The sequence below is a fragment of the Dromaius novaehollandiae genome, chromosome 9, assembly GCF_036370855.1.
Source record: "Dromaius novaehollandiae isolate bDroNov1 chromosome 9, bDroNov1.hap1, whole genome shotgun sequence".
Classification (NCBI taxonomy): Eukaryota; Metazoa; Chordata; class Aves; order Casuariiformes; family Dromaiidae; genus Dromaius; species Dromaius novaehollandiae.
Genome location: NC_088106.1, coordinates 2,765,648 through 2,777,798, shown reverse-complemented (window position 1 = coordinate 2,777,798; position 12,151 = coordinate 2,765,648). Strand labels below are relative to the sequence as shown.

Here is a 12,151-nt window from a genome sequence, read left to right as displayed (position 1 = left end):
TGCAAAACGTTTCTGTGCTTTGGGACAAAACATCTACTCTGTGTGAATGATGGATATAGCTTCTGCTGTCTTCTCTGATTACACCAAACACAAGATGTATTGTTAGAAACATTACAGCACTTAGCATTGAAGTAGTGCACTTAATGTCAGTGTCTTCTACTCCTCTTGCAGAAGACAAAAATAGGTATATTATTAGCATATCCTGATGCAGCAGTTTTAAATTTGCTTGCTCTTTGAAGCCTGACTTCAGTGTTGTTACCAAAATATAACCTTCCTCAGTCTGGTTTTTGTCTTTTTCTGCTTTGATTTCTTTTTTTTTCCCGATTCTCATCATCATGAGACTTTATTTTAATCTTTTTTTTTCCAGCACACTTATTTTTCAGTGTGCTTTCTTGTTCTTGCAGAATTACAGTCGACCTCCAGTAATGGCCTTAGCTGTCCCAGTGGCAGTGAAATTCCTTCAGAGGGGAAATAAGGAACTGTGCAGAAACATGTCAAGTTATCTGTCCTTGGCTGCGATTGCTGAAGTGGATCTGCTGGCTGATCACACGGATGCCATTGTCAAAAGTGTCCTTCAAGGTATGAACACAGTGAGACTCTTGCATTTGGTCCTGCAATGTGCCCACCATTAGATTAGTTAGGTAGGCTGTAGTAGGCATATATAGGCAAACATACAAATAAACATATTATACATAAAACATGGCATGTAATGTTTTATCAAGTGTTTATAGATATCTTCATATGACTGTATAAAACAATCAGGCACAGCCTAATCACAGAACATACCAAGGAAGAATCTTCAACAATACATGAATTCAGTAAACCCTGATTACTGTGGAAGTTCCTTTCTAGACTAGATGATCTGAGGAGCAGGAAATCTATCTCTGTGTGTTAGTGCATAGTACTAATGGACTTCAAATTAGAAGCCATTATATGAGACACTAGTTACTGGGCTCTTATCCCTTCTATTCTTATTGCTGGCAATACTCCAGAATTTAAATGGGGATGGAATGAAGCCCATTCTGAAGCAAAATAGTCAGAGGTAAAATTTAAAAGCTTTGTAGTTATACTTTATTCTTGCCTACGTTATTAGCTTTAAGTGGAATTTGTTGCTAAATTCTGTAAACTTACTCTTACAATTTAAAAAATAAAACCAAATAGACTCCCTTTTATAGAATTATGCATAATGTAGTTGAAGTAGTGAGGTTTACAGCCCTTGTTAGGGTACTAGTACAGTAGTAGGGTTACAGCTTGGGTTTTTTATTTTTTGGGTTTTTTTTGAGTAGGGGTAATGGCAATAATAGCTGTCTAATTATTTCAAGAACGTCATTCTGAAGCTATTAAGCCTTCAAATCAAATGTGCATTCTGTATGTCCTTAATTCTTTTTTTTTTTTTTTTTTTTTTGAATGTAGTTATTTTATGGCATTTTATGGAGGGATTGCTAAGTTTGAAAGTAATTTGTTCCTTAAGACATTGTGGTAAGAGTTTATTTCTGTCTACTTTGTTTAAGGACAAATGTGTGATAAATATGTATGAGCTATGTGATAATGCTGATGGAGTAGAATCCAAGTAAAGAATTTTGCTAACAACTTACAAAGCCACACAGATAATTATTTTAAGACTTGTGACGCTAGTATTTAATTTTTAGCATTTTGCGTTACCTTTGGGAGCACAGTGCTTTTAATAGAAAGAAGTGAAGCAAAGCAAGTTTGATATAGTCATAGATTTAGGAAAAAGGCAACAAAACCCCACAACTGTTTGAAGATTTCATTATGACTCTGCTTGCTCTTTTTATGTATTTATATTATTCTACCAGCAGATGTTGCTATGGACATCAGAGATGGAAATTCCAGATTAGGAAAGGGCACTCTGAATAGGCAAAATGTGCAGTTTTGCATACTGGGTTAATTGCGCTATGCATAATTTGTATTTCAGTCATGAAGAGGTTGGTTTCCAGCAAGCTAAGAACCATGGTTAAAGACTAGAAGTGTTTGCTGAAGGGAGAAGGGAAGCAAGAGGATAATCTGTTAAATACGGATTTACAGAGCAATGTGGAGACAAAGGGCCGTATTCTGGTGTTGCGCAGACTGGGCTCAATCTAATGGCACTAGTGAAACTGATAGCAGAATTTGGCCCATTGCCTGTGGGTGTTTGAGAGCTAGCTGGATTTTTGACTACTTGGGGCAACTGTTTGGCTGCATAATCAATTTCTTATCTTATTAGCCAAAAAAAGAGCTCTTTAGGAAGAATGTTAACTACTCTGTTCCATTTAGTGTGAACTCTGCTTCTAACCACGCGCACGTCTATCCTGTGTGCAGCGCTGACAAATAGACTGTGTGCTGACAAGCTGCATCGGGATAATGGATCGGGCAGATCTATTCCTGTTTCCAGGGGATAGCTGCAAAACTGCCCTGCAGTCATTACTGTAATCCAAGAGTCCCATGGCTCCTCCATCTTCTAGGGGAACTTAGCCAATGCACGTGTACTGCTGTGCTCAGGAGAGGCTGGTCAGAGAGCAGAGCTGAGCTCTGCAATGTGTTGCAGGCGTGCATGCTTCGCATCTGTTCCTTGAGGTGTATGTGCTCAGTGCACTAGTAAGATCGCACTGGGTCTTCCATGTTCAGAGCCCAAACTCTCCCAAAATACTAGCACTACCATTTACTTGATGTTTTCCAAACAGGTATAGTAACTGCTGATGAAGAATACCTAAACTAGGAAAGAAAGATCTTCAGTCAAGAAATGAAATTTGTGCAAGCAGATGTCATTCTTCTGCTTGGATGAAGTATCATGATATGGTCTATTTTGGGGTTGTAAAGCCTGCTAATGTGGTTGCCTCGAGGTACTGGACAGGAGGAGGCCAAACTGTGGAAAAGATTTCCTAGTGATAAAGGGAAAGAAAAGTAGTTGGAAAGAGAATGATTTCCAATTGAATGAATGAGAATGAAAGGGCAGGAATTGTATTTGGTAATCTGCCAAACCAGTACAGCGATAGTAAAAGACTGCTTCAAAGACAAAGCATTTCTGCTATGAGCTACGGTAAGAAAAGCGGTCAGTAAGGACTTTCAGTAATCTTTTTGAGGATTTTCCTTGTTCTGCTATATTTCACATACATTTGTTTCCATTTAATGGAGGGCAGGGTATGGAAAGAGGCTCTGAGAGCGTTGTTGCCCTTGCACGATGTTGGCAAGTCAGTGTTTTTCTTACCTCTGAAGATATGTTTTCTGGCTGACAGCGGATGGACAGAGGTCGTCTTTCATTGTTCCATCATTGAGATTATTTGCAGATATTGATTAGTAAGTGATTTTTTTTTGTGGTGTTAATAGCTAAGCATTTATAACTTACATTCTTATTGCAAGGTAACAGCAAATAGAGCAATTATTTTTACCTGGAATAAATAATATTGCCAACATGTCAGAGCAGACCATACCACTGTAACTGTGCAGTGTAAGACTCTCGAATGGCGTAGTGAAGTGGAGATTACCTTGTCATAGCTTTTTCTTACTGCTTTTGTATCATGGAAAGATATGGCAGCTGCATTGTATTGAGGAGTGAGTGTAACAGCAATGTGTCAAGAAACCTTTCAGAGCGTGGTCTTAGGACATCTCTAGAGAATGAGAAACACGAGCAGGTGGATAGGGCAAAAGAGTATGGTGATTCCAGTGGAAATAAGAGTTGCTTTGAATAAGAGATCCTCTGAGATTACTTGCAGCGGCTTCAACATGCAGTGAAGAATTATTCTTATATAAATGGTTACAAATTCAGTTAATAATTGTTCATCACTCTCTGCTTCTGCTCAGTTTTCTACAGGCAGATTGCAACTAGTGTGTACTCTCTGAGTCTGTTTCTTATGTACCATACCCAGCCCTTCTTTTATTTATTTATTTTTTTTTATTTTTTATTTTGGAGAAGCTTGTGTACACAGGGCTGTTCTTGTTTGGTTTGTGAAAGGCACTGCCACCCAAAGTTCATCAATTCTGTCTTATACAAACCTCCTTGTAGCATCAAAAGCTGGTTGCTCTTGACATCTAAACATCTGTTGAAGCTGAACATGCTCTCCTGGGATAGGAACATTGAATTTTCCATACTTGGAAGGCCAACATTATGTCTTGAGTACTGATTGATTTTACTTGGGGATACCTCAAAAACAACCCTTCCTTTAGTCTCCAAGCACTCTGCTAGCACAGCCTTGGGCTGACACATTATCCTCTTTATGAGTGACTCTGTCCATGTGGGAAAAGTCCTGGAGTAGTAGATTCTTCCATATGACAGCGTTCATAAGAGGGATTGTTATAATGACAGACATTTAAAGCTGTCTCTGGTGAGTGCTTGGATTTCAGTCCTCCAAGGGTCTCTCTATTTGTATGAGATGTTGATATTTTATGTTCTTTTTCTATTAGTAACCAGAAACAAGTGTTTAAAAAAAAAAGAAAAAGGACAAGTTCCAAGTTTGTACACACTTTCAGAGTTTTAGTTCATGAAGAGGGTGGAAAGTATTATTCTAGTAAAGTATCTTTATTTACAGAACAACTTACAAAAATAATTTCAATAAAATTAATACCAAGTGAATTTACAATATAATACAGCTGCACTTTTTTCCTCAAAATGTAACATCAGATTATAATGGAGGAATATTACTTTTATGTTAGATCAATCTATGGTATAAATAATGTTTCAAACAAGGAACTAGTTTTATTATAGTCTACAAATTGCTAAGGATTAATAAACAACACACTTGGCTTATATGGTTCATCTGTACAATTCACATTAGCACTATAAAAATTGATGACTGGAGAAGCCTGGAAGATGCACACAGCCTTATGTCTGCTGCAGAGAATAGGTCAGCCATTTACCTGATATACTTAGTTTAGCGCAGATTCCAGGAGCCAAAATCCTGCTCTGAAATGTCCACAGTGGCACTCACTTCTATAAATCTGAAAACACTAAGCTAGGGAGACAGCAGTTGTCTGACCTCAGGAACAGCTTTTCCAATGTCATTGCTTGATGTATTTTTTCGGTGTTTTGCCAAAACAGCAGGCGGAGATCAAATCCCATCTCCACAGTACCTCATTTTGTAAACTTACAATGCTAATCTTCCTTGGGAATTTGAGACTCGGGCTCCTAAGGCTCTGTTTACTTGTACATATTGGTATTCTGCTCTTAGTTAACTATGTTCTTTGGTTCAGAATCTACTTTGTCAGATTTTAAGAAACATACTGAGCTCCTCCGTATGGCAAAACTTCAGTGACTCCCCACCCAACGATATTGCCCCTGATGCTGCATGCATCCTCTCCGCTCTGCATTGCTATCTCTTCATCGTTGAGCACTCTGTCCCACATATTAAAGCCAGTTAACTTTCCTGAGAAGGCTAAAGCTTCGTCAAATCCTCCTCCAACACAGCAACCATTCTTTTCTTGGCCGATCTGCAGAATTCCTCCACCTGGAATTGTGTGAGTGTCTGCAATTTCGGAGGTGGTAGCTGCAAGCTCTCCGTTTACCCACAGTGATGCGGTTCCATTTCCTGAACTCCAGGTGCCACAAAGATGGATCCACTTTCCAGAAACAATTACGTTTTTCACAGTTAACTTGTGCTGGTCACTACCTACAGCAAGCACTGCAGATTCCTGGCTGAGATAAAGCTGAATTTCATACGGATTTGTCTTTGTTCCATAGGAGAAGACAACAGTTTTGTCCAAAGCCTCGGTCACTTTGATCCAAATACAGGCGGTGAAGGAGTGGAGTGTCATGTCAGCAGTTGGGTGCACACTCCCAAATATCTTTTTTGAACGCATTGGGAATAAAATTGCTGTTTCACACCCTGAAAAAGTTAAAGATTAGAAAGATTATCTTATATAAATGAAAAATTGCATATTTGCACATGCACAATTAGGACCTTGACATATGCTCACTTTTCAAAGGAAGCTGTGAACTTGGCTCATCTGCAGGATATTTTGTAGACTGTGAGAAGCTATTGCATCTGATGGATGAATTTGCTGAACGCTTTGTATGGGAATGGGCCTAGGCTAACAGCACTGCTTGAACAGGACGGGTCTTTCCTCTTGCTGCAAAAGTGTATTGCTGTCCTGTACCATGAAAAGTTGCATTTAGGTTTAATGCTGCCTGTCTGTCTTGGTGCTTGCATTAGGAAGTTGGACTTCCTAAAGAGCCTGTGCAGAAGGCAGTTACCTTCTGCTCTGAAGTACCTTGTAGAGGCGCTGCTCTCATTTCTGGGTCACCTGGAGAAACTAGCACTTTACATTAGGTAATTTTGTCGGGAAGTCAAAGGTGAGTGGAATAATACCTGTTTCATGTATGTATGCCTTTAGCTTCCATGCTCTTTCTGCAATACGATGTTATGAAAACAACAATATTATGGTAATGGGGTGGGTTCAGCGATCTATAAAACTGGAGGTTTTAAACAATACAATGTACTTATCACAACTGCAATTTCATGCTATCAGTTATGAAATGGAGACATTGGATAGTTATGTTATAGCTACATAGCATTTTGCTGTATTAGATAACAGATAATCTCTTTCAGAGTACTACAGGGACTTGGGGCACGTCAGTATGGTGAAGTGGAGAAGTGCCCAAGCTAGCAGGATTAACTAAGAGCTAAAACCAGAAGCCGTGAAACCATATCACTGTGGCCTTCTGCCTTGACTGCAGAGCATCAGCGCCTGGGTGCTACTTTAGGCCAGAGGGCAAGTATGGATATGCTGATGAGTTGCCTGTCAGCTTTCTGAAGATATTTCTGTGCCTCTATCTAGACTCACTTTTGAAAGTCAAGCTCTAATCTTTTACGTCATGTTGTTGGTTCAGAAAATCTCATCTGCTACCTTGGATGTATGAGGCAGCACAACAAACGCTGTCAGCTCATGGAAGCTGAAATGGTACAGGCTGCTATTAATACTTGTGCATCGAGAAAGCAGACCACTGCGCCAAAATCCGTTCTGGTTACGTCAATGTGAATCTAGTACGGCAGAACTAACACTTGTGGAGATATATACTGGATTAATTAGGAATGGGACCAAGCACAAAGGAAACTGCATGAGAGTAGTTTCAAATCCTGGTTAGTTCCCCCATCCTCTGTGAACATCTGCCTTAACGTTTCCATGCAATTGGTCACAAGAGGCAACCTCCACCAGAGGAGGATGGGACAACGGCGGGAGTAAGAAGTCAGGGCAGAGGCATGCAGAGAAACTTTTTTAAGCAACTATTAGTCATTAACTTTCACATGCACTGGTTAAACATGGAATAAGATGACTGATATTTTTAAAGCAGCTTGTCTCCCATCTTCAGTTAATTGATATGTTGATAACAGAAATTAGGTTAGTAAACCACTAGCAAAAATTCATGAAGCTTAAAGTAACTGATAATCACTAAAACCAAGACACTTTTGACATTCTATGTGCTGTTCCCTAGTTATTATGTCTAACTCGATATTGTAAGTGACACAGGGAAAAGGCAGCCCCCTTCTACAATTAAGCTGATTCATTTCCTGTTTGAACAAGCTAGAGGATCTAAAATGTCTAGAAACTTTTGCTTTAAAGTATCCTTCAGGATTATGCTGATGCATTATTTCACAGAGAGCTTCCTTTGAACTTTGAGCAAATTTTACATTTTTTTCATTCTCTCTTTGGAGAGAGAGAGAGGGACAGTAAGTAACTGTAGGGGTTATTCCTTAAAATGCTACTTAGGAACACTTTTGCAAAACAGCTTTTTAATTAGCAAGCTTTCTGGCCTTATTATCAAGGACTAAACAAAATTAAAAACAGCCTTGCTGAAGAACAAAAAGTGTGATTGGAAAAATCCCTCAAGAGTATGTCTGGCAATAGTTCAAGATGTGAGAAATTAAAGGCAGTTGCTAAAAACTCCTTTGAAAAAAATGTCTGGAGAGACCCTGGAAGTACTTAGTGAATCTTTAAAAAGAAAATATATATTCCTTATAAAACCATTTAGTGATGGATGCTGATCTTTCTTATGCAGTGTAAATCAAGATTAAATTCAGTAAAAGCAGTGGAATTAATCTGGATTTCCACTGATGAGACTGAGATCAGAACTGGTCAAGTTTACTCTCACCTAGTCCCTACTATCTGAGAGGTCTGTCATGTTACAGGAGAGAGGTGAAGAATGAGATAACGATTTTTGGAAGGTGAGATGCTTATCTCTGGTAAAAGGAATATGCTGTATAATCTACTCCCAGTGCACAAAGACTACTAAAATGTTGCAATAAAAAAGGAGTGAAATAATTTTTTTTTTTTTTTTGCTTATAAAGCTGAGTTCATGTTCTACCACCAAAGGGTAGATTTTTGTCTTAGCTTGTAAAATGCTTTGATGTTCACTACTGTTGTGCTTGTATTTTAACAGGCTCATGCAAGTTACTGCTTTTACTCTTTGCCTCGCAAGAAGTGCTCCTACTTGCTCGCCTGTGTAAGACCTCATTTGCGGTGTTGCTAGGGTGTTGCTCACGAGACGGGTGTAACTGCACACCAAACTTCCTGTTTGCACACACAGTTGCAGATTCTGTGAGTGTAAATTCTTTTCTTAAGCTGCAGTAACTTTTTTTGTGGGAAACATGATCATTAAAGATGTATCAATACCATTTAGAAAACGTGCAAAGATAGTTATCCATAGGTAGTTATATACAGCATAGTTATATTCATGTAGCAATTTTGCACCCATGCTTTCATGTAAATAGGAGTCTGTTCTGTCATCCCCAAGTTTCTGTAATTGCTTATGTTGGGTATCATGTTACAGCGCATAGAAAAATTGAGATGAATTTTGAGATATGAGCTCATCCTTCTACAGCCACCTCATTTGCTGACCAACAGAAATGCTTCAGAAGGACAGGAAAAAAAATAGCCGTGCAAGGTAACTAGTTTTTCCATGCTGGGGGAAAGCTGTTCTGTCCTGACCCTTGCATGCAATGAACGTGTCCTCCTGGACACGGGAAACATGATTAGCTGTTGCTGGCTGACAGCAGCAGCAGGTCCTCAGATCTAGATCTGCTCTTAGGCAGGCAGAGCTGGTGAGGAGGAGGCAATAGCTAGTGCAGAAGGAGGGAGTCCGTATGTGCAGGGAGAGAGGAGGAGACTTCAGTGACCTGTGAGTATGTGTGGGAATTACCAGCTGGAGAGGTAAAAGGTGAGAGAACATATTTTGTAGGTTAGTCTGTTTAAAATGTACTTGCTGCTCTTTGGCAACAGTTTGAATCTGGGAGATTGCCTAGGAGTCAGAATCCTGGTTGGGTGGCTGGTTACCCTGTGTAAGGACTTGATTAGATCTTTGATTCCACATTTGAAAAGCTCAGCAGCTCTCCTTAGAGAGAAGCTATGGATCTCCTCCCTGTGTGTACAGGCTGCTCCGAGCTGCTGTATTGTTCATAGGATTTCTCTGGAGTCGTGCACAAAGGAAAGAGCGTTCAGCGAAAGTGTTTGCAGTGTGTCTGGACAGGCCCACAAAAGAGCTGTCCAGGAAAATGTAATGCACTGGACTTACCTGCTGGCAGTAAGTGCTGAGCTGCCCATTTTTGAGATGCCTTCAGTTCAGCTCTGGTTTGCTGTAGCTCTTTCCACAGAGAGTTCAAGACGAAACCGTCTCCTCTGATGTGACTGAATTTATCCTGCTGCTGAAAAGCCGTCTCTTGAGCCTCCGCCTCGGATCTCCTCTGCCAGACACTCTCCAGCTGGCTGAGTCTGTTGGACACGTTGTGGCTCAGTGACAGAACGTGTTCAAGAACCTTGCCTTGTTCCGGCTCGTGGAGCTTCTCGGCTGCTTGAGCTTGCTCATCGTTCCTCACGAGTGCCCGCTCTACCTGTGACACGACGTGGGAAGTGACTTTCTCGACCGCTGTGGTGAGCGTGCTGGCGAAGCTGGCTGTGAACCGGCTCAGCTCTGCTTGCACGGTCTGTAGTTCCACCTTGAGGATCTCATCCATAGCCTGGAGCATCATGTTCTCTTTCATCTGTGAGTTCTCAAGCATGATGAAGAGCTTGTCCCATTCTGTGTGTTCTCGCTGACAGTCGCATGAAACAGCTGAAATGCAAGATACAGATGTTGCTATTCCTTTGTACTTACGTTTATAAACAGTTACTTAACAAAATCTGCCTCTCTGTAAAGCTTATGTGCTCCAAACTACCAGTGTGTTTCCCTCTGGATTAAAACAGAAAGGTAAAGCAATGTGTTTTATAGAAAATCTAAAACTTAACGTCATCCCCAGTATTTCCTGGGAAAACCAAAAAATAGAGTATAAAGCAGATTCCAAGGGATGCTGTTTGAGTACTCCAACGCTTGCTATCCATAATAATCTACTTGTATAAGCACATGCATCTTCCTTTTAAAAAATGTAGTGCTTGTAATAATGGTTACAAGAGCTAAGCAACAAAGAATGCAATTCTGCACTTAGTAAGAGAATGCTAGTTTAAATCTACTTACTTTCCTCAGTACCAAGAACGGGACCTTCAATTTCATTATCCAGATTCACGTACATGAGATCATAGTCGTCATCTTCATCCAGAACAGAAACAGAAGCCCTGAAAGCACAAAACAGTATAAGCAAGGAAAGCATTTCTTGAGGCAGCATTCTCCAGCTGTTTCCTAAAAGTATCTGAGCTGCCTGGAGCTAAAGGTCTCGAGCGGAGACAGGACTCTGAGTGAGAGGCAGCGAGCCCCTAATAAATGCTCCGAGTGCCTCAGCTTGAATGAATGAGTAATGCTCGTGCCAGTGTTGTAATAAGAGCACTTCTGATTGTTTTCCTTGGATGGGAGTAGAAGGGGGCGTGCTGCTTGCTCAATCTCAACCTTCAAGGTTTGCGCCGGGGGGAGAGGTACTGATTAGAGGAGGGGAAGAAGTGGGGAAGGCTGCTTTTGCAAACTGCGACTTCCCCTGCGAGAGCAGATTGCCGTAACGTGCAGTGATGTGAGGGTGAGAACAGGGGATGAAATCACTCTGAGTTGGCTGTCTAAAAGCACAGTACACATCAGATAGGCTGTTTTCTATTCTTTGTGAAAAGGAAAGTGTTGTCTACACTTTGATTACTCATTTTACAGTTGATATATGCCAGGGGTCCGGAAAGGATTGGTAGAAAAAACTATACCTGGAATTGGTTTAACCTAAACATTGCAGCTTTTTTGATAGTTATATTTAAAAACTTCTCTGATACTAGCCATTTACTGCTTTAAGCAATTGAGGAGAACTCAGAAAATAAAGATGGCTTGTTAGGATTTTATTTTTACATTTCTAGCTCTAGTTCCTGATGATAACGTTGTAACTCGGGATAATGCATTACTACTAGGATCTTGTTTCAGGAGCCAATAAATTAGCAGCTGGACAATTAGAGTTGTTTCAGTTAACTTAAAATGAGGCATCCTTTGATTAAGCATTAATCTAGTGCTAAATATTATTGTTATTGTTGTTAAAGTCTATCTAAAAACTACACAGTTTCTGGTTTAGGTTTTGGAAAGCTCAGTGAGCTATTGGTTATTTCAGGATGCATTGCTTGGGTGAGATTAAGGGTAATAGAATGATGATATAAATATATATTGGCTACAAAATATTTGGAGTATAGAGAAAAGGTGTAACTGTATCTATTGGGTATTGTGCATCCCCTTTCTGTGTGAGAATCTCTAGGTTGGTGCCCTACCCTCATGCACATGCCTTACAGGAATAACTGGTGCTGCATACAGAGGGTCCTGTGCTTCTGTGCGTTTCTTGCTCATTTTGCCTCTGTCCATGAGAGCTGGTGATTAATGATTGGACTTACCTTAGAATATTCAGTGTAATATGAAGTGAGTGTCAAAATACTGCTGTATAGCCATGGAGAGCTCTTTCTATCCATGTTAGGTTTGCAGCGTGCTACCAAGTTCGTTGTTTTACAGTGTCGCTGTGTGGGACCAAGGATTGCACAGAGCAGAAGCTGAGCAGAGGGCAACCCTTGCTGCTGTTAGCGTGTAAAGGGAAGATGGACAAGGGGAGCGTGGGGGCATGGTCCAAGGCCAGCCGGGGAGCTGGGCCAGCGCAGAGTACTCCCATGCACAGCTGGGGTTACTCCTGCTTTACGTGCCTCTTCCCCGTCTGCCTTGAAGCCAGCCGTGCAAAGCCATCGCATGTGCCCAACTGTATGGCAGTTTCCGACTGAACTGCGTAATTCT

The 12,151-nt window shown here is 40.6% G+C and overlaps 2 protein-coding genes across 14 annotated transcripts in view; one reads left to right on the top strand and one right to left on the bottom strand.

Moving 5' to 3' along the window:
- Nucleotides 1-12,151, top strand: part of VEPH1 (ventricular zone expressed PH domain containing 1) — a 118,851-nt gene that overhangs the window by 11,303 nt on the left and 95,397 nt on the right. For all 13 annotated transcript variants that reach the window (XM_064516539.1, XM_064516528.1, XM_064516538.1 and 10 more), the window contains one exon: nucleotides 405-579. In XM_064516539.1, coding sequence (XP_064372609.1) covers nucleotides 405-579 — 175 coding nt within the window. The remainder of the gene's footprint in view (nucleotides 1-404; nucleotides 580-12,151) is intronic.
- On the bottom strand, nucleotides 4,493-10,742 carry PTX3 (pentraxin 3). Its single transcript, XM_026096882.2, has 3 exons — nucleotides 10,436-10,742; nucleotides 9,500-10,036; nucleotides 4,493-5,816 (listed from the first exon to the last, which is right to left on the bottom strand). Exons 1-3 carry the CDS (start codon nucleotides 10,581-10,583, stop codon nucleotides 5,203-5,205), a joined length of 1,299 nt encoding a protein of 432 aa, XP_025952667.2. The 5' UTR covers nucleotides 10,584-10,742; the 3' UTR covers nucleotides 4,493-5,202.

Bases quoted from the DNA above. Each gene is read 5' to 3' on its own strand.
- PTX3 (XM_026096882.2), bottom strand. From the start codon at position 10,583: ATGCTGCCTCAAGAAATGCTTTCCTTGCTTATACTGTTTTGTGCTTTC. The intron at 10,037-10,435 runs GTAAGTAGATTT...CTTGCATTTCAG, and splicing joins CGTTCTTGGTACTGAGGAAA to CTGTTTCATGCGACTGTCAG. The intron at 5,817-9,499 runs GTAAGTCCAGTG...TAACTTTTTCAG, and splicing joins TCAGCACTTACTGCCAGCAG to GGTGTGAAACAGCAATTTTA.